Source organism: Photinus pyralis, unplaced genomic scaffold (genome assembly GCF_008802855.1).
Source record: "Photinus pyralis isolate 1611_PpyrPB1 unplaced genomic scaffold, Ppyr1.3 Ppyr1.4_LG7, whole genome shotgun sequence".
Taxonomy (NCBI): domain Eukaryota; kingdom Metazoa; phylum Arthropoda; class Insecta; order Coleoptera; family Lampyridae; genus Photinus; species Photinus pyralis.
Window position 1 is genome coordinate 5,896,027 of NW_022170738.1, and position 20,619 is coordinate 5,916,645.

The 20,619-nt window shown below is 38.2% G+C and overlaps 1 protein-coding gene across 1 annotated transcript in view; it reads right to left on the reverse strand.

Moving 5' to 3' along the window:
* LOC116177293 overlaps positions 1 to 13,795 on the reverse strand; it is a 34,160-nt gene extending 20,365 nt beyond the window's left edge. The window contains exons 1-3 of the mRNA XM_031496227.1: positions 13,132 to 13,795; positions 12,714 to 13,080; positions 3,732 to 3,891 (exon numbers count right to left, since the gene is read on the reverse strand). Coding sequence (XP_031352087.1) covers positions 3,732 to 3,891; positions 12,714 to 13,080; positions 13,132 to 13,660 — 1,056 coding nt within the window. The 5' untranslated portion in view covers positions 13,661 to 13,795. The remainder of the gene's footprint in view (positions 1 to 3,731; positions 3,892 to 12,713; positions 13,081 to 13,131) is intronic.
* Positions 13,796 to 20,619: the final 6,824 nt, after the last annotated feature.

Here is a 20,619-nt window from a genome sequence, read left to right on the forward strand (position 1 = left end):
AAAAAAACCAAAAGAGTAAAGGACAAAGATCCCACCCATCCCAATGATCAGCAATTACCCATTAAAAAAACAAAAGAGCAGAGGACAATCATCCAATGAAAAATAGCCAAGATAGAAGAGCACAAAGATCCAACAGAGCAGGGGACAAGAATCCTAACCATCGCAAATAATCCCATTTAAAAAAATAAATTAAAAACCAAACGAGCAGTGGACAATGATCCCATAAAAAAAACAAAACAGAAAGAGACAAAAGATCCCATCCATCACAAATAGTTTTATTAAAAAATATTTAAAACCAAAAGGGCAGGGGACAATGATCCAGCCTCAAAAAACAAACACCAAAAAAGCAGGAGACAAAGATCCCACCCGTCCCATTTTGTCCCATTTCGAAGAAAACCTAAAAGAGCAGGATTCAAAGATCCCAATCATCCCAAATAATCCTATTTAAAAAAAAATAAAAAAAAACCCAAAAGGAGCAGGGGACAATGATCCTATTAAAAAAAACAAAATAAGTGTAAGAACGGCTTTTTAGTAGTAACCCTAACGGGACGCAAACACACCCCTGGCCGTAAAATTCGGCGTAATCCTACAGTAGAGCATCAGAAGTATTAGTGAGTTTGGCGTAATAGCACTTTAGGATGTCATCTCCAAATCTCCATTTAAATAGCGGCTTCTCTTGTTCTTAAAATACCAACCCTTCCCGTTTCCCGGCATTACCCAAGGGACAAAGTTTCCACGCATCAGAAATAGTCTCGTCTAAAAAAAAAATGAAAAAAACCAAAAGAGCAGGGTATCATGATCGCATTTCAAAAAACAAAAACCAAAAGGGCAGGGGACAAAGATTCCAGCCTTCCCAAGAGAAACCAAATGCGCAGGAGACCATCATTCCATAAAAAAAAAGAGCACCCATCGCAAAGCAGGGGACAATAATCCTATTAAAAAACAATAAAGTGGAGGAGAAAGATCTTACCTATCCCAATGATACCATTAAAAAAAGATCCCACCCGTTCCAAATAGTCCGATTAAAAAAAAATAATAATAAACAAAAGAGTAGGGGCAATGCTCCCATTTCATAAAATAAAAAAAATTTTGGGACAAAGATCCCAATTAGTCCCATTTTTTTAAAAAAACCAAAAGAGCAGGCAACCTAACCACTCCAAAAAATTCCATTAAGAAAATGAAAAGCCCAAAAGAGCAGAAGAAAATGATCCCATTAAAAAATTTGCTGTGGAGAGCACAGCTACCATCCACATATTTTCTTTTATGTCTAAGAACATTTGCATTTAATTTGGTTCCAATCTGTTCAGCCGTTTAGCCGGAAATGAGAGCTTGACACACTTGCCGTTTAGCCTGAAAGTATAGACAAACCGACATAATTGAGATTTTGTTTTATTCGGATTCTTGGTGTTTCAAAACACGTATTCCCGTCAAAAAAGTGGGAGGGGGGGTTCACCCCAATGCAATAAATAAATAAATAAAAATAACCAAAAGAGTAAGAGACAATAATCCCATTTCATAAAATTAAAAAAATAAAAAAATCAAAAGAGCGGGGGACAATGATCCGCGTACAAATCGGTCGCGGTTCAAGCAAGCGAACGGAAGCACAGGACAGAGACATGCATATGTCTAAGGAAAGTCTACCGTAAAGATCAAGAAAAAATAGAAACAATGCTTATGCTGCTCCCTTGAAGAAAATCCTTAAGACTACAGCATACACGACAAGTCAAAATCATGGTAAAGAACGGAACAAGAAAAAAATCGATAAATCAAAAGAAGAAGAAAACTTCGCGATCATACAAAAAAATTAGAAAAAGTGCTGCACAAAACATGATAACATCTGAAAAAATAGAATACAGTGGAAGATAACTAACGCGGAATAGTTATTTACATAAAAGTCAGGAAAATGACACGTTACTGGCGAGGAAATATTGAAGTACAAGGCCCCTTTGGGGCCGAGTACTTTAATTTCCGAGTCAAGTAATGTCATTTTACTGACGAGTTTTGTATTAAATTTTACCCGAAATCGTATTTTAACATAAAATTTCAATTTTTATGTATGGAACTTTTGATTAATGTCAATCTGTCAGTGATGACAGGAGTCATTATAGACGTTTAGCAATCTGACAAGTGCGGCCGGTAAAGTGACAGGCGGCAGGAAAAGTAGACTGGTCTGCCTCCGTCATGGAAACTAACACTTTCCTGACATAAAGTAGGCATGAAAATGAAGGTTTCATGACGATTTTGGGTAAAATATATGATTTAGTCAAAGAAATACGATGGAAAGGAAATATGCCAGAAAGTTCGAGGAATGCTGTTCTACTACTCCGGTGCTCAACGTAACATATGAAGTGTTGCGTTATACTCGTATTTGAAAATTAAATTTGAAAAGGTGATTGAACCCCATTAAGGCGAATAACAAGCTGGATTTCGAAACGGAAGATCCACAACAATTAATGAAGTTTTTATACTGATATAGATATTGCTTGCTATATTATTAGGAATATTAAATTCCTCTTGTCATATTTTTCGTTCATTTGTGGTGAGCTTTTAACACTGTCAAAATCACTAGTTATCACCGCTCGGAAGGACTTGTGCTTATCAAACTTACTAAGTAATAACATATAGACAGAAACGGCCTTAAGGATGGGGCAGCGATTAAAACATGGTAGGAAAAATAATAGGAAAGAAAGTAATGGAAATAGAACACAAAAAAAAGGTTTATTTAGCTGCAGAATGGAATTTTTGTGACAAAGGAAAAGAGTTGGACTGGATGTTATTAAAGGGGACGAAACAATCAATTATACCAGATTGATGAAGAGCATCAGGAGGTTACAAAAAAGACGACTGCAATGGTTTGGTCATTTTGAGAGAATGCATGACAGTGAATCATATTGCGTAGAAACAACCATTTCGAACAAAAAAGACGGGCTGACCAAGAATCCGATGGAGACAGGATGGTGTCAGAAGAAATAAGAAGAAATTATCTGATCGAGATCGAACCAGCAGACATAATACTTACTTGTAAGTTGTAAGTGGGCCAAAACTGCAAATATAGAAAGAGCAAGATAAACTCGTGTGAAGTAGACTTAAAATTTGCAACATAATTTCATTTTTGACACTGAACTGAGATCATTCAGCTTCGCTATACAAACAATCTTTGGTTTTGAAAGAAAATACTTATACTGGAATCCATGTAATTAGTTTTCTACATACACCAATGTGAAGTGAAGTTGGTTGTTGGTAAAAACCACCATTAGTCCTCCCAATGACGTGATCAACTATTTTATTACGATCCACCCAAATAACTTTGGCCATTAGTTGCTTTTTCATGGTTCTCAGTTCTCATGCAAGCGCATCGCTTAATAGCACATTTTAGTTCACCTTTACCCGAATCTACCCAATGCAGCACTCCGTCCATTAGAGATACAATTTCTTCTTGTGCCCATTACAGCGATTGCAATCAATCAGAAAATTACTGCATCCAACGACCTCATTTAAATAAAACTACTCAATGAACAATGTCGAAGTGACAAATGATTTAATACTAGCTTAATGAATAGTTTTGTTGCAATTCACAACATTCAAAATACGCAAATAAATAATATTCACAATGCAACGAATATGTAGGACAATAAACTTTCCATGGCTGCAGTGTAAAAAAAACGAATTGGAAACAATTTGCTGTTATAATTTCACAGACTATTATTACAGATTACACACACTAAACTTACCACTGTTTCTCTTTCCGCCTTTGAAGTTAACGCCTCTATCTCCGCAGGTGTTAATGGGCTGTTCATTTGCGGTTTTTTGACTCGATTTGATGTCCAACTGTGTACCTGATTTTGATCGCCAAGAACTGTACGCGGTGGATCGGTTTTACGATGAAGAAAACTGCAAAAAAAAGAATTTAAATAGTTTTATTGATTTACTAATAATGATCACGTTGCATACAACTTTTTACACGATTCCGCCTTTGACGCGTCTACTTTCTCCTGATAAGTTGCAATTACGATATGCAAACTGTGTACAAATATAGGGCAATATTTAAAGTGTGTTAATCTGCGCTAATTGCTTAAAGAGCCTGACTCAATTATTCTCCCTAATTGTTTAACGAAGTTACCATTTCAATTAAAACATGCGTTATTAAACGTGTTCAAACAGTTATATTGCCTACAATGTTAAAAACGAGTAGTTAAGTTGCGTAATTGCATCTCGTGTTACCTATTGTTTAACGTCTTTATTCCGGTTCTATGATGATTTCGGGTTTTATTTACAAATAAACATTTATAACCTGTGCAAAAATCTGAAAGAGGTTCCTAGCTGTATCGAAAGTAAAATATGTAAATACTAATGTACCTACATACTGTTTCCTTGTACTTGCAATAGCTGAAAAGCAAAAAGTTATAGAACTTTTGCTAGTTAGTCTGTTCTGTGCAGACAAGGAAATATAAAAAGTTAGAAAATAATATGATTGGTCGGTGATGGAAGAAACCACTCGTGTTTTCTTCTGAAGGTAAGGAAGTAAAATATTATTATGATTATTAATTTGTTATGCATAAGAATAAAATGATGGACGACGTCTTACTTCTATGGCTATTCCTCCAAATGGTGGATGGAGAAGACGGGAAGATCTTGGGCAACGCAAAATTTTTGTTTGTTTTGCAACGTTGCACAACGTTTCAGGCCGGACGGTGTGAGTCGCTACAATTTGATTCTGAGGGAAACGTGTTTCAACGTCTCGTAACGTTGCGAAACAAAATGTTGCGGTCGGTAAAATAGTTGATATGGTAAATAAGGTTAGGGCGCAATATGTGGGTTCTCGACAAAATAACTAATCCAATTAATATAATTCAAGGAATGTGAAGTTTTGCCAACTACAACGACAATAGAGTATTCCTTCTTTCTTTTCTAAACACCTGTTAATTCGGAAAGGTAACAAACTCAATTGAATTCCTAAATTTAAAAAAAAATCTGGCTAGGAAAGGATAACCTTATTTGTGTTGAATATTTGTTTTTTATCGGCAAATTGTGAGAGCAATAGACTAAATATTTGAATAAAGATATGCCCTATGTTTTAACAAAATAAGTGACCATGGTGCGAAACGTAAGGCAATCTCAAATTTGGGGGGAATCATGGTATTCCACTATTCTCCCAGTTCTCTGTCTCCTTATTCGGCCAATGCGTGGCCAATGTTCAATTTGTCTCATTCTTATGTCATAGTTTCATTCGTTGACTTTATATCATAAAGACATTAGCCAAGGACACCGGTAATAGACAGTAGCCCAGGCACTTTAGACAAAAAAAATGCCCTAAATTAGACAAAATTAGTAACTAGCTGATTTTTGGTGGGGTGTTAGTATATGATAAGGTAAGTATTTTCTGAAAGTTCCCCTTACTTCCTCCGCTTGCTTCACCCGGTACAGCGATAGAAAGAGTCTGTGACCGGAAAGTAATGAAATCGCTATTGTGCTCCATCTATGGCACCGATTTTGGTGGTTGTGGTCTTAAATTTTTCAAAATGACAGTGGTTGTGCTAAATAATAACCACCACAATAATCCATAACATTTTGAGGTGTTTTAGGTATTTGGAATTTTATGTAAATTTTAGCAATTTTTTAACTACAAATCCAATAAATTATTAAAACGCTTTCAAAGCGCCTAAAATGAAGAACTTTCTTACAATTTCGCATCTTATCATCCTGCAGAGGATGCGATAGATGCATTGGCGTGGCGCAATCTCCAATACAGCGGGTAAACTTGGAAGGATAAGCTCGGGCGCAAGCACAATGTCTATCACACTGGCCTTTACAATCATATGTAGGTATAATTAAATGAAAAAGCTCGTCAGGGGCTTGGTGCCGGGGTGACTTGCTCGTGAGATATTCGGAATCCCCATTCTGTGGGTGTTAGTGGTTACCAAGCCAATGTTGTACCCCTGGTTGTACCTGAAGATACACGCGGTGAGAATGAAGAAAAGAATTGTTAGCCGTGGCGTCGGTTGGAGGACGAATGGCCAAGTCGAATTCTGATGAAACTTTCTGGTGAGCGACACCGTATATCGAAACTAGTTTTTTTGTTCAACAATTTCCAAACTGTTTTCTTTCCTTTTCCGAATCAAGACGTGGCCTTGTCGAATCCCGACGTCGCGTCGCATGTAATAAGAACAAAAGTCTCTTTTGTGCGGTTTAACGTCTTGTATGGTAAAAACCTTAATTTTTTAGTAGTTGGTTTAACGAAAAACATTTTCGAAGAACACTCCGCTTAAATGATCATAAGCGCGAATAAATCCGCATCCATCGCAACTACGGCAACTTGGTTCTAAAGTGATCGCCTCGATAACGACCGTCACAATCAAGGTGTCAACGTCTTGCTTTACCTGCATGTCCACACAGCGAGATCTTGTGCTTTCCTCATATGCGTTCGTGCTCGTTGATGAGTCATACCCGTCACATACTACCACTGTGGACTGACCTGACCATGGTATGTGAGTATGTATTGGACATACGAATGGCAAATATCCCGATTAGCTAGGTCGCGGCCAAACTCCTTTCCTGAGAAGGAATCCTACGTCGACAACGTATTGCACTTTGTAGGTCGGTGGACTATCAGTGTATGGAGCATAATTCTCTATAGTTTCCTCTAACACTGACTTTGTTGTTTTCCTCTTGTAAGGCCCGTCAAACAACGAGGGTGCGGCTTCGGAGCGAGTTCATACGAGATATTCCTTATAGTCCTCTGGACATTTCGACATGCAAATGATTCTCATAAAAAGCTGATAAGGGTCTACACGTGTCTCCTTGCCTCTGATTTTTTTTACGACGCGATGTTCAGTGGTTTACCTCGGTTTTACCACCGGCAGGCAGGGAGGTATTTCAGTGGGGTCAAGACCCCCCACTCCTTTGACGGAAATACACGTTTTGAAGCACCAGGATCCAGGAATCAATCATCAAACAAAATCTCAATGATGTCGGTCTATCGATCTGTCGGTCCGTCTACAGGTAGGTACTCTCATTTCCGGCTAAACGGCTGAACCGAATTGGACTCAAATTTGGTACACATAATTCTTAGACATAAATAGGTAGAATTGCGCATACGCAGGTGTGCGAGTTGTATCTGTGCTAGACACTGCAATTTTTTTATGTTTCATTGTAACGTCACAAAAATTACCAAACATTTTAAAGAAAACAGTTTAAAATGCCATGAATTGTTGTAGTGGTTATTCTTTAGCATATCCACTACTATTCTGAACAATTTAAGTCCACAACCACCAAAACTGTGCCGGAGATGGAGCGTAATAGCGATATTAATATATTCGCGCCACTTAAGTCTTTTTTATCGCTCTACCGGGTGAAGCAAGCGGAGGAAGTGAGGCGAACTTTCAGAAAATACATACTTACCTTATCACACACTAACAACTCACCAAAAATCAGCTAGTTACTAATTTTGTCTATTTTTTATCCTAAAGTGCCTGGGCTACAGTCTGTTATTAGAAAAGTGGAATCCAAACTTCAAAGATGAACAAGATGAATTTTCAAAACAAATTACATTAAGTACCATCCACTTCATGAATCATATATTTTTTTACTGAAATTTCATGTGTTGACGGAGTGATTAAGGACATATTACAGGGAGATTATAATAAAGTTGCGTAAGCTTGAGCTCATTTAACAATCACATGGTGGTACTCATCTCGTTACTTGTAGCATGACATGATATTAGTAATACGAGCACTTCTAGCGATATGTAACCAAAAACATGCCAAACATGATTTCAATCACTCACTCAATACGACAATTTGTCAAAGGTAAACAAAGCACTCGTATTAATTACTATTGGTTTGTCTATAAGTAATCCTGAAAACGAACAAATAAGAAAATTGATAGGTCATCATCATCATCATTAAATCATTTACGTGCTACCGGTACCATGCATTTTACGAAATCTAAGAATACCTAATACGGATTTTATGATTTAGAAAACAAGACAAACATTAAGACTTTATGTTATGGAAGGTCAGGATTTTACACAAAATAAAAACTTGAAGCAGCAATGAAAAAGGTTGCTCGAATCAAAATTAAAATTGTGGACGTTAAAAAAATACAGCGTCATCCGATGTAAAATAAATTCGGCCAATGGGGGTGCAATGTCATACTACAGTGCACCCATTTAAAAAATGTCGCTATTTGCAAATCTATATTGCAAATATATTGAAATTATAAAACCCGCTGAGTAGTTGCTCATCGTAAAACCGCGTTTTGCTGATTCCCAACAATTAGATTCTTAGAAAGTTACTAGACTAAAATTCCCAACAAGGCCTTAATAGTTCTAAACGGTAACCTATACTTGGAGAGCTCAAAACTTCAGTGAGTTTTTCAGTTTCTTCGACGAAAGTGCTACAACACATAACTGTTTTATTTAGGAACCTGTCTAGAACTGACAAAATGCAATTAGAGCTACCAACAAAGACTGGCACCTAATTCCTTAGACTGTAATTCTTTAAAGTACAAAGTATGATCTTTGCTATGAGTATGAACAAAGGAACATTTTGATTTTTTAGGAATGGGGTTGGGTGGTGTTTGAAGTTAACACTGCGCGCTTTTGTGCTTGTAAGTGAAAAACTAAAATTCAAAAACTTCCTTTAAAAATGTTCTTGCACGTAGAACCTCAAATCTCCACAAAATTTAAATTTTTGAAAACTTATACTTCTTGCTATTTCTAAATGATCGTGATTTGTTTCAAATTGTATATACAGGGTCGCTGATAAGTTTGGATACGATCGATTATCGGGGAAAATATACAAGATATCGAAAATGTTTTGGTTCTTCAATTCTTATACATGGTATGTAAATGACATTTTGAATGTAACACCCTTCTCTCAATTTTAAGAAAATTTGTAAGAAGCATAATGTACCTAAATTCCATCGTTTTCCGGTTATCGAATTTTAGAAATTAACGCTATTTTTTTTAATTTATCGAATGCGGATAAAGAACAATAATTATTGAAACCACGAAGTTCTTCTGAAATTATTTTGTGGTTCTGAAATGAGCCGATTGTGATCCTAGTTTATACTCGTAAGATGCTCAGTGTTGCTTATTAATCTCCTGACAATAATGAATTGAATACTCCACACTCCACTCCACAAAAAAAAACTCAAGCGGCGTTATATCGGGAGACCTAGCTAGTCATTCAATAGGTCGCCTGCGCTTTATCCCTCTGCTAGGAAAAGTCGGATTCAGATATTTCCGTTCTTCAATTCCAAAACGAGGGTCGAGGATAATCGTCTAACTTCGGGAACAATAGATTTTTGCAAAAGTGCCAAATATTTATTTATTTATTTTTACCTTTATTTTTGAGTGGGCGGTGTTTCAGCCAAGGCTGCTCTACCAACCCAACCCACTATACATTTACTAACCCGAATTCGAACCAAAGACCCTTCGAATTTAAATTTGTGTCGGTTCACTTGTCCATACAAACAAAATGTACATTCGTCGAAAAACGAAATGTGGGTGGCAAAGTTGAAACTTTGGCACAACTTCTCCGTAATAACTTCATAGATTCTGCGATCGAAATCGTCTTCATTCAGTTCTTGCAATAGATGAAGTTTTCTTGCTTCGAAATCTTTTGAATTGCAGATCGACTCATATTATAAGGCCAAATTATTGTCTCGAATGTTGCGGATTCTCGGCCTCCACCACATTTAATACTACATACAGAGTTTGGTTTTGAGCATTTTAGTTTAGTTATTAATTCTTAAATAATTAGGTACATTCTGCTTCTTACAAATTTTGCTAAACAATTAATAAATATGAAATAATGTACATGGTGTTTGTTCCATTTAAACATTTTAGCGTGCCACGGCTTTATGACCAACCATGTACAATTAAAATTATTACTGCATAGTAGATATTTAAGAACCCCAAAACTTTTGTATGGAGCTTTTTTCGATATCTTCTATATTTTCTCGATAATAGACCATTTCTAGACCATTTTCACCACTCGGTCTCTAAATTGTAAAATATCATTTGTACGGCTTCATAAAAATAGTAGCGCGGTTAAAAATGCGTGGGCTTTGAGATAGTGCAGGAGAATCGCGAGAATCAGTTCCTTTTCTACGGAAAAGTAGAAGTTCGTGATTGGTTGAAAGGTACGGCGAAAGCTACCGAAGCCCTGCGGGTGGAGACGAAGTTTCCTGTTTCGTTGGACCTTTTTCGCGAGAAGTTTGAATGGCGGAAGAATCTTTTAGAAGAGCAAAAGTTAGTAAAAGCACAGCGGCGAATTAAGCATAAAAGCATTTGAAGTAAGTTAATAGTAACTGCGGCGACTCAACTACCAGGAAGTTCATTACCGTAAGCGCATTGTACAAAATTGTATTTGAAAATGATTGAGCTGGCAAATTAATTTTGGTTCTACAATTGTCCTACACATAATTGAAATAAAATTGTACGAATACCGATACGAATGCATAGCATGAGGAACTTTGAACTAATGTAAATCCAGTAAAGAAAATTCGTCTACATAATGTACATAGTTAAATGATTTCAATTTTAATTATTATAATTTGGATCAATCGACGTGTGGAGGTACCTTTAGTTTGTATTAGTAGTTTAGTATTTTAGTTTCCCGTGCGATGCTTTCGGCGTATTTCCGAATTTGTAACGGGAGCATTAGGTTTGGATTCAAAAGTGCTCGATATTCTCGGATAAATAAGTAAAATGGGAACATATCCATATGTTGTATAGGCTTTTGACGTTCTTTAATTACTTTTGGTTCAAGATTGCGGGAGTACCTTTTTGTGAAGCGTTAGTACAACACACAGAATCAGTCCCGCTACGTTTGTTTCTAAGATACAGGATGAAATCGAAAAGTTTCTCTTTTTGGGAGGTTATTACATATCTTACTACCCATGTAAGATAGAGATATTTTTTTACATAAGATCCAGTTGCGTTTTTCTGGGACTATTTTGGTATTTTTGCCACGCCTTGTATATCTTAACGTCAGTTTTTTTTTTCTATTTCCTGATAGCATTGATGTATCACAACCTATCTGTTTATATACCTAATTATATAATAAGTATATCATGTTTTCATATTTTTGACCGTTAACCATTTTTATTAATTGGCATCTCCATTAATCCATAGACTACTATTTAAAAACCATAAAAAATAAGGTCTTTATTTTTGTATCATGGCTGAAATTAAAAAAATATAGATTGTGATACAACAATGTTATCAACAAAAAGAATGCAAAAAAACACGTTAAGATATACAGGGTGTTGCATTTAACAAATACTAACTTTGGATCAAATCCTAAAACAGGTGGTCAAACAATTTGTTTGACAACTGGATCCTACGTAAAAATATCTATATCAAGCAGGGTAGGGTAGGTAGTAAGATTTATGACACATTACCAAAAGTCTTCCAGAAACGAATAATAGTTCTGTTAATGGCATTAAAAGTTCCACAAAAAAGTGCCACAGGGTCGTGGAAACCGAAGTCTCTATCTAAACAAAAACCGCTGAGATACACAGCGGTCTCAACCAAAATAGAACACACGGTACATAATTTTTTGCATGCTCTAAGAATTTTTTTAACCTTTGACACTGGCCCATGGGTGTTTCTCTAACTTGTGGCTCATCTGTGGACCAAATTTGAACTTTATGTTAAAGAGTTGTTCAGTTATCTTGCAAACGGTCCGAAAAATGGATGGAGGGAACGTACTTTCAGATTTTTTAACTTGATAAAGTAGATGCTGGCAATACTCGCACTCTTTAATAACTGAACAAATACTGAAGAACGTCAAAAGGCTAAAAGGTAATCCTTGTGAAATATCAGGTATGTTGTATGAAAAAATACCAGGTTTTTGATCTCTCATTCTGGTGATTCTTTGGTAGTCATAAAGATTGTATTTTGTGATTAATGAACTAAGAGTACGAGTATTTGACGTCAATGTATAATCTGTATCTTTTGCATATGACGAGGTTTCCAAAAATATGTGATAGTGGATAGATAAAAACAGGAGATGATTGTTCAGCAAAATGCCAGTTAAATAAGTAAACAAAAAAATGCTTATTTTCATTTTCCTAGCATTTCTCTTTCCAATTTAATAAAACATTGAGCCCTGTATTCGATCCCTTATGTAGATATCGTTCTCATAATGTATAGGTAACTATTTCCTTTTCAAATTAGTTTCATTTCGTTGCTATCCATTATACCTACTACAAAAATCACTACACTTTGCACCTGCTTTTCCATATGGATCTACCTATATAATTAAAGGTGACACTTACAGCAAAGTTACACTTTGCATTTAGTACCTAGTAGTAAAAAAGGGGACGTAGTAAAAATAAATCTTATTAATTCCTCTCTCTTCGTCCTCGATAATATTACAAATCGGCGGTTTTTTTTTGTTTTGGGATTTTATTACCGACGATTGTAGTAAATTTTCGCATCATTTCGGCAATAACATTAATTTTATGCTAAACAACGTAATTAGAGGCAATAATAAGGTTCTCGAAGGCGCGTAATTAAATGAAATATAATTGGACTCCTTTCTTTTAACCGATTAACCTAAAAATCAGCTTCTATGCAATAAAAGATTTGGAGAAGATCGTCCTGCGTAGTGTCAGATAACCACGTGGGTGTTTTAATATGCACTCGTATGCCATAAGCGGACTGAGCCGGTGAGAAATCTACACACTAAGAATCAACGTACCCTTCTGATATATCCGGTCCGTGTCCATAGTACTCAAAGCCAATGTCGTAAGACTGATGGGGATCATGTGGCGGATGATGCTCCGTGGGAAGGTGATGGTGAAGCGGTGGTACGTGATGAAGATGAGATATTTGATGATGGTGGTGATGGAACTTCGTTAAGCTATTTGTATGGTCAACATACGGGCAAAGCTTGAATAGGTGAGATAGAAATGGAAAGAAGAATAATAGAATTTTAACCAACACTTTCTTTGCAACCGCTACACCGGCCACCAAAGGAAGGAAGAATAAGAATTTGATAAGAAGCAACGCGATCACCAACACGATGGCTAGTAGGGCATGCATCAGTTTTTCGCCAATGAATTTTTCTGAAATGAGTAATGCGTTAGTCACAATTTACATACATAGTGATTGCATACTTATTTTCTTAAAGAAGATCCTCGGACTTCCCAGCTCTTTCCTTACAACCTTTGGGATTAACTCAAGTTTAGTAATCAAACCGGACCCGTCTACACTTCTCGGCGATATTTCGAGAGTTGACCCTTCGAACATCAGTTCGGGCATTTGAATTTGCACATTGTGGGTCAATATGAACCGTAATACTTTATTTCCGATTTCTTCGGCACGATCGCGTCTCGCAAGGGTAACATTGTCACCATCGAAACTTGCATTGTTTTTCGTAAATGTGACGAACCCGTTTAATTCGTAATTGTCTGCACGATCTAAAACATCATTGAGGTGGTCGTAAAGTGTCTTTTGTATACAAGTAATCGAAGGCACTTTGCAGTTACGCATTAGCGAATCAAACAGTCGGTCGTCGCTCGAAAATTTGGACCGCATTTCCGGAATTCCTTCCTCAGATGCATTCTTTAACGAGCACACTAACCGTACGCTTATAAAATATACTAGGAGGACACCTCCCAGACGCTGGCGAGGCCACCAACGCATGTCTTTTCACTTGGGTATAATACTCGTTCATCTATTATTTAAAACACAGCACCAAACAGCATTTGCTCAACTGAAACATCTCGCAAACGCTCGACTCGAATATAAGAAACTGGACCGCGTATTCAGGGCATGCACACCGACGTTCTTCAGATGGTTAACACCACGTGAATGTGAGACTAAAACCAACACCGAGTTATCATAAGATGACACACTTATTGAACGGTGAATACCCCTACCCATTTACCTTTTTTACTAACGCATAAATCTTGAATTTTAGTTGAAATATGGTTCATTTTTGATGGCTTTATATTAAAATTTGCGTTTTTATTTTTTAAACTACCTAAATTAGCCATCAATGTTCTTGAGATAAGTGAGCACTTAAGATTGTTGTTGCTGCTGAATAATTGTACACTCTAATTCACCCACGGTGTTTGCGGCCCAAAATGTGTTATATGGTGCTCAATTTTACATAGTGGGATTTACGTAAATTATTGTGCTTTAAATCAGTTAATGATATACTCTTCGATGCGTTTTACAGCATTTTTATGCTTTTTACTAGTCTTCACAAACGGATGACGAGGAGAGAGTTGGTTAATTCAAGACAATAATAACGTTCTTCGCGTAATTCCTGTACAACGCTTTTCATTTCGGTATTATATACCTATCATAACATTTTACTTGTGTAGTGTTGTTTTGTACCCTATGGTCAACGTTGGTAACGGATATTTCCTTCTCGGTACCTTTTTGTTTGATATTCAAAAATTACCTTGTGTTGTTAGAGCTGCAATTTTTTATCATTGAAAAAGTTATGACCCAGGACAGACCGAGAAATGGCGAAAGCACCAACTAAACTGTGAGGACGTTCGATGGTGCGAAATAAATATACAGGAACAAGAATATTCCAATTGTTTCTAATTCGCTTTGATTCAGTGAAAGAATGTATTTCCTTGATGGCATCCCGTGATCGCCTTAACTGCTGATGTCAGTTGAATCCTTGCCCCTCAAAGGGTGCTATTTTCTCTTCTCATTTTCTTAAGAATTAATTTTGGTCATTTTGATTCATAGAGAAGCTACTTTTTAAAGAGTTTCTAAAATTATATTCTCTTTTTTTCTCTTCACGAGGGTACGATATTGGGTTATCCTTTCTGATTTTGTAAACATTTTTCTAAAACTCCTACCCCCACAGGTGTGAAAAAATTCTGTTGTCGAATATGCAATTAGTTTTTGAAAATGAATTGACTGGAATTCTTGGCTGGAGTGAAAGTGATCCGAATTTCAAGAAATTTCCTGTGCATGGTCCTTGGGTATTTAATAAAAAAATTGTAAAACAATTTTTCAATACGAACTTTGAAACAGAAGGTATGCGCATCAAAATGTTGCTACTTCGAGAAAGGCATTAGTGCGTATGTAATTGGAAATGAGAAAAGCTAATAGATACCAGATGCTTATGTCTCTAATAATGGTACGGAAGATGATTATGGATTTAATTAATTGAAACAGACAATATTGATTTAACCACAACCATCTATATTTACAAGCCGTGCTGAGAGTTATGGCAACACTGCAGCGAGGGCCGATTTCCTAATTCAACTTGGCAGATTTCAGGTGTATTTTAAATGTGTTTTGGGTATAATATTCCTATTTACCTGTTTTAACACAGTGAAATTGCGACTATTTGCGTTACTCCGTATTGAATCAACAGAAATTATTATTCAGGTAAGTTGCTAAACGAAATATATCGATTTGTTGTCATAATATATCAGGTTACTCATTACTAGACACTTTACAAGCGCTTGTAACAAGTAACAAGTACATGTACAAGCTCAAACATGACCTCCACACTACGTGATTGCCCGATCGATTTTCTGAAGGAACCTTCTGACTTATTCCCAGGAGTTCACGGCACGTTAATTTGAAGTCTACGGGGCTCCCCTCTTTAAAAGCTTCCTATCTACACCCACTGGAATAGCGACCAGTTCACAGTCTGCCATTCCGAATGACACCTGGAAGTCGTTCATAAAACCTCGCTGATGCACCGCGACCTTACCCCCCTTTTGCTGAAATTAAGTGCCTAAGCGTGTGCTTCACCTCAACCTCTTTCGACAGAAGTTCACCAATTTCGGAGATCTCGATGGAAAACACATTATAATGCACAGTTACTAATTTACAGTGTTCTGAATTTTAAAGTCAAATAAAAATGTTATCATCCATTTTTGTAAATGAATAAAGCCTAGCGATTAACAAACAGCACCCACCACCCAAATCAGAATTAAGACCTTAATGACAAGTATCAGCGATCAAATTTCTATTTGATCAAATGCGATCAAAAGAACACATCCTAGAATGCATCAGTATAAACAAGGACGGGGACTGCCTGTTTGGAACGATTGCGCACCAACGGAGGGGACTGCCAGGGACATCAGAGCCTGTCATGAAATTAAGCAAAGGATTAAAAAAGAAATCAACGCATACATCAGGGAAAACCTGGAAGATTTCTACCCACAATTGGTAGGAGACGTAGACGGATAGGTGGAGAGAACCAGCAGAGTTACGGAAATCGTAATCAAGAAGCACCGAGGCATTGAGGTGGAGATAATTGAAGGAAAAGCAAGAGTATACCCATGGCCCAAATCAAGATGAAAATAGGAAGACTAACAATCACAGGATGCCACATCCCCTCGGGCAAAAGAGGACAGGCGGAACTCAGAAATCGAAGTGAAACAACAGAAAAAAGTGCGGAAAGAACCTAGGTATCATACTAGGCGGCTTCAGTACGCAACTAGGCAGACTGGACGAAAGTGAAGAGGAGGAAGGGAACACAGCAGACATATGGGCAAAAACAGTAGGATCGGACCACAAAACGGTAAAGGGGAAAGTCAAGAGGGAGGGGGGAGAACAAAGGACAAGGAGCACAGCGGGGAAACCGAAGGGTGGGATGTGAAACTTCTGTCAGGGGAGAAGAAAAGAAAGGAGCACCGAAAGGAGCAGTAAGAGATTAGAAGCAAAAAGGGGGAAGGGATACCATATCGGAAAAGATCGGCGAAACGCTCAAAGAAACAACAAAGAATACACTAGGGAAACAGAAACGCCCATGTGACCGAACAGAAAGCGGGCCAAAACCCACACTAACCTGAAACAAAGAAGGAGCTAAGGGAAGCCAAGGAAGAAGAAAACGGAGCCTATGAGCAACACGAAATCAAGGAATTCGCCGTGTTCGCGGAGAACATCGCCAAACTCAGACCAATGAAGAGGAATATGCAAATGTAATGGTATAGGCACATCAAAAAATACAAAAGGAGGAAACAAGGGGGAAACAGAAAATAATATACCAATGACAGCGTGGGCGATGCTGGAAATACCCAAATTCCTAATCAACAGAACCATAAACGCGTGGCAAAGGGAGTATACTAGTATACAATGGTTTTGGAAGAAAACCGAACACCAAAGGAAAACCAGGGGGATCAAACAAGGATGTCCGTTTCCCCAAGGCTCTTCGCGATAGCACTTGACCATGCTATAGAACAAACAAGGACGGTGGTGAGGAACCTTAGCATAGGCGACCAATTACAACTACCGACATTACTGGCGTACGCGGACGATCTACTCGTAATCGCGGATAATTTATAAGACACTGAGGACTTCGTCCAGGCCATCGGGATACCAGGTACACCCGGAAATGGTGGACCTACAAATATACAACGAAAAGAGCTACATGATGACAAGAGTGCCAGCAAACAACACCCCCAGTACAAAGCAGGAGAGAAGACCATAATAGCCGAGAAGGAGATAACCATGAAGCACAAGATTAAATATCTGGGAACGTACATAAACAGCACCCTCAGCAGGCACAACGCAGTGTAAGACAAAATAACCAACGCATTCAGAAGCACACACGGAATCTGGAACTTCTTACGAGAGAAGAAAATACCGGGCAGCTGGAAAATGATGATTTACAACACGAACATAGCACCGACAATGTTATACGGAATTAACACTTCAGCGCTAACAAGGAGCAAAAGACGAACATTGAGGAGGGCGGAGTGGAAGGCACTCAGGATACTGAAGAAAACAGCAACCTCACAAGAAAGCAGAGAAGAGAACTACTAGAAAGAAAGACGATTACCAGGAGACTGAAGATGATTCAGATGAGATACTGGACATACCAACAAGAGGAACAAAGACCATATCATACGGGCTGCCAAGATTCTGTGTGCCTCGGAATGGAAGGTACGCCGACCCTGCCACACATGGAGCACCACCATAAACCAAACGGTAGAGATCTCGGGGATTACCATAGGAAGATGGGAAGAAAAGAGCAAAGACACACATCAAGGAAGAAAGAAAGCAGAAGAATACTGGAGGTGGAGGAAGAAGCCAAGGGGAGGAGGAAAAGGGGACAGAAAGTAACGCAGGGAGAGGACAACAATAAAAAGGGCCTAACACGAGGGAAAACCGGGAAGGGAACGAGACCAAAGGATAGGAACATCGGAAGCCAATGAACGCCCGGATAAGAAGCTATCACTAGAAAGCAGAGTTCCCTCTAAGGCAGAATACCAGTGGCGAAGCTGTGGCCGTACCCGTTCGGGTCGGATAACACCCAGTTAGCCGCCCCCCCCACAACCCCCCAATCCACAAAATCCACCACATTGTTTGGCATATGTCGCGGCCCAGCGCGATGGCAACAAAGTAGTGGAGAAACGTCCCTGATAGTGTCTACCAGGGACGCATCCTCACATCAGTTGACTAAATCCTGGGAGAGGCGGCGATGCCAGGCATATGTCAAAGTTTCAGGTTTCAATAAAGCCTAAGTATCTTTCTTTGGTATTAAAACCACCAAGGCGAAACACAGAAGAGAAGAAAAATGCAATTTTTCAAGAACAACAAGACTCCATTAAAACTTTCATCGGCCCTCCGATTGACTTTCGGACAACGTTGCCAAACTTCTCAGCATGGCTTGTAATTATAAACGGCTGTGATTTAACTAAAAAAATGAATAATGTGTCTCAAATCTCTCTTTTACATCTACCTAACATTCTGTGTATTTTACTAACTCTCGCCAATGCGGCGTTGTCACGTTCTACTAAAATACATAACAATTCTCCCAGACACAAATTTATCCAAATTACGGGTCGCGACGAGTCGGTTGCTGAGAAGACTTGAGGCCCTGCACATCCACCGGTGGTTCTCCCGGACGGGAAGCAGAATGCACTATACTGTCGGTAGATTTAGCGCCTGAGCCTGGATTATATTTGGTGTTGCCACTTCCGTGTTTTGGTGGCTGTCTGTTCCCACAGACAATGTTACATTTCTGCTGATGGACTGGAACATCGGTTTTGTGCAACTTGTCGCTTTATGACATACCCGTCGTCCAATTCCACAAGGTAATGTAGACGACGACTGTTTCATATCTCCATAATCGAAACGTGGTATAATTCGTAGAATGCACTCGTTTGCCAGGCGTAGTTTCGTATGCCCTACATGAGCCCTACATGAGACTGAGGATTTTTATTGGACGGTTGTTGTTTAAGCAGATTCAACCGTGTACGGAGGAGCTGGAGTTTTATTGATATGAGACAACGGTGTTGCTCTTCCATACTGGAGTAATATTCCGTACAATTTCTGGTGAATAGAGTCAGGGTCTTCAGTCATTGCGTTTAATTTAGTTTTGAGGGTGGGTACAATATCGTTCTGCCTGGATGTTGGTGGCAGGATGACGAGGAATGATGAATTTCTGCTCTATACCATTTCTGGTAAAAAAACCCTTTGAATTGCGCGGTGGCGTTACAGCTGAAAATTTCATGTAATGTGACTATTGTTGAGTCAGAGTTGGGTGCAGATTTGGAAGCGCTAATCTCTGGCCATTTCGAACGAGCGTCTACGGCAATAAAGAAAAAGTATCCCTGGAATGGGCCCAGCAAAATCGATGTGCGAGTCCTTTGCCAGTTCTCTGGAATGTCCCATTTATGTAGAGCAACATTTTTGGGATTGGTTTTATAGTCGGCACAAGGCTTTTTACTAACTCGTCGATGTCACCGTCGATTTTTTTTCAGTAGCAATAACGTCGCGCGAAGGCTTCCATTTTTACGATGCTGTGATGGGTTGAATGTAGTTCATTCAGGACATGTTATTGGAGAGCGAATGGAATGATTAAACGAGATTCGTTGAGACTAAATTCTTGTGATGATTCTTTGCTTGACAGAAGAGATACAGGAACCATAACAACGAAAACTACCTACTATGTTTTTTCAGATGCTTAAAAAATAACTATTACACTGTTTTTTTTTTATTTTTATTAGTAACAGGATTGAACAAAACGCTATACAGCACTCGTGGAAAACTAAATCACTCACTTGTGTGTCTTTCCACACTCGGCTACGCCTCGTGTGTAATCTCGACACACGCGTGAGTGAAGCTTTTAGTTTCTCCACTTGTACTGTAATATACTATTTAATTCTGGATCTGTATCTGTTTCCTTCTGTATAAATTTAAAGGTGACTAGACCGGATTTCTGAAATGACAATATTGAATACATTGTAATCATTATCTGCGTCTGGCTTTTCTGAGTTAGGTGTCGGTGCCCTTGACAAAATCGACATTAGCGTTCCTTCTGATTTTCTGTGCTTGATTTCATAGTTGAATCCATTTTAAAACATAAGTCATGATGCAGTAATAGTAGGGATGAGCTGGTTTGAACTAAATATGTGACAGAGCGGCTTATTATCTGTAATCAGTGTAAATTTGCGACCATTATTATGTATTATTATATGTACATAAAAAATTTTTGGAAGGCCCAGTAAATGACAGTGACTTCTTTGTCGGGTTGCGAGTAATTTTTTCACTAGTCGAAAGAGTCAGTGATGCAAAAGCAATGGATCTTTCATGTCCTTCGAGACGTTTCATAAGACATGTTGTACCTCAGTGTGTGGATATGGCTTGCCCTTCAGAGTCCACCATGAGAT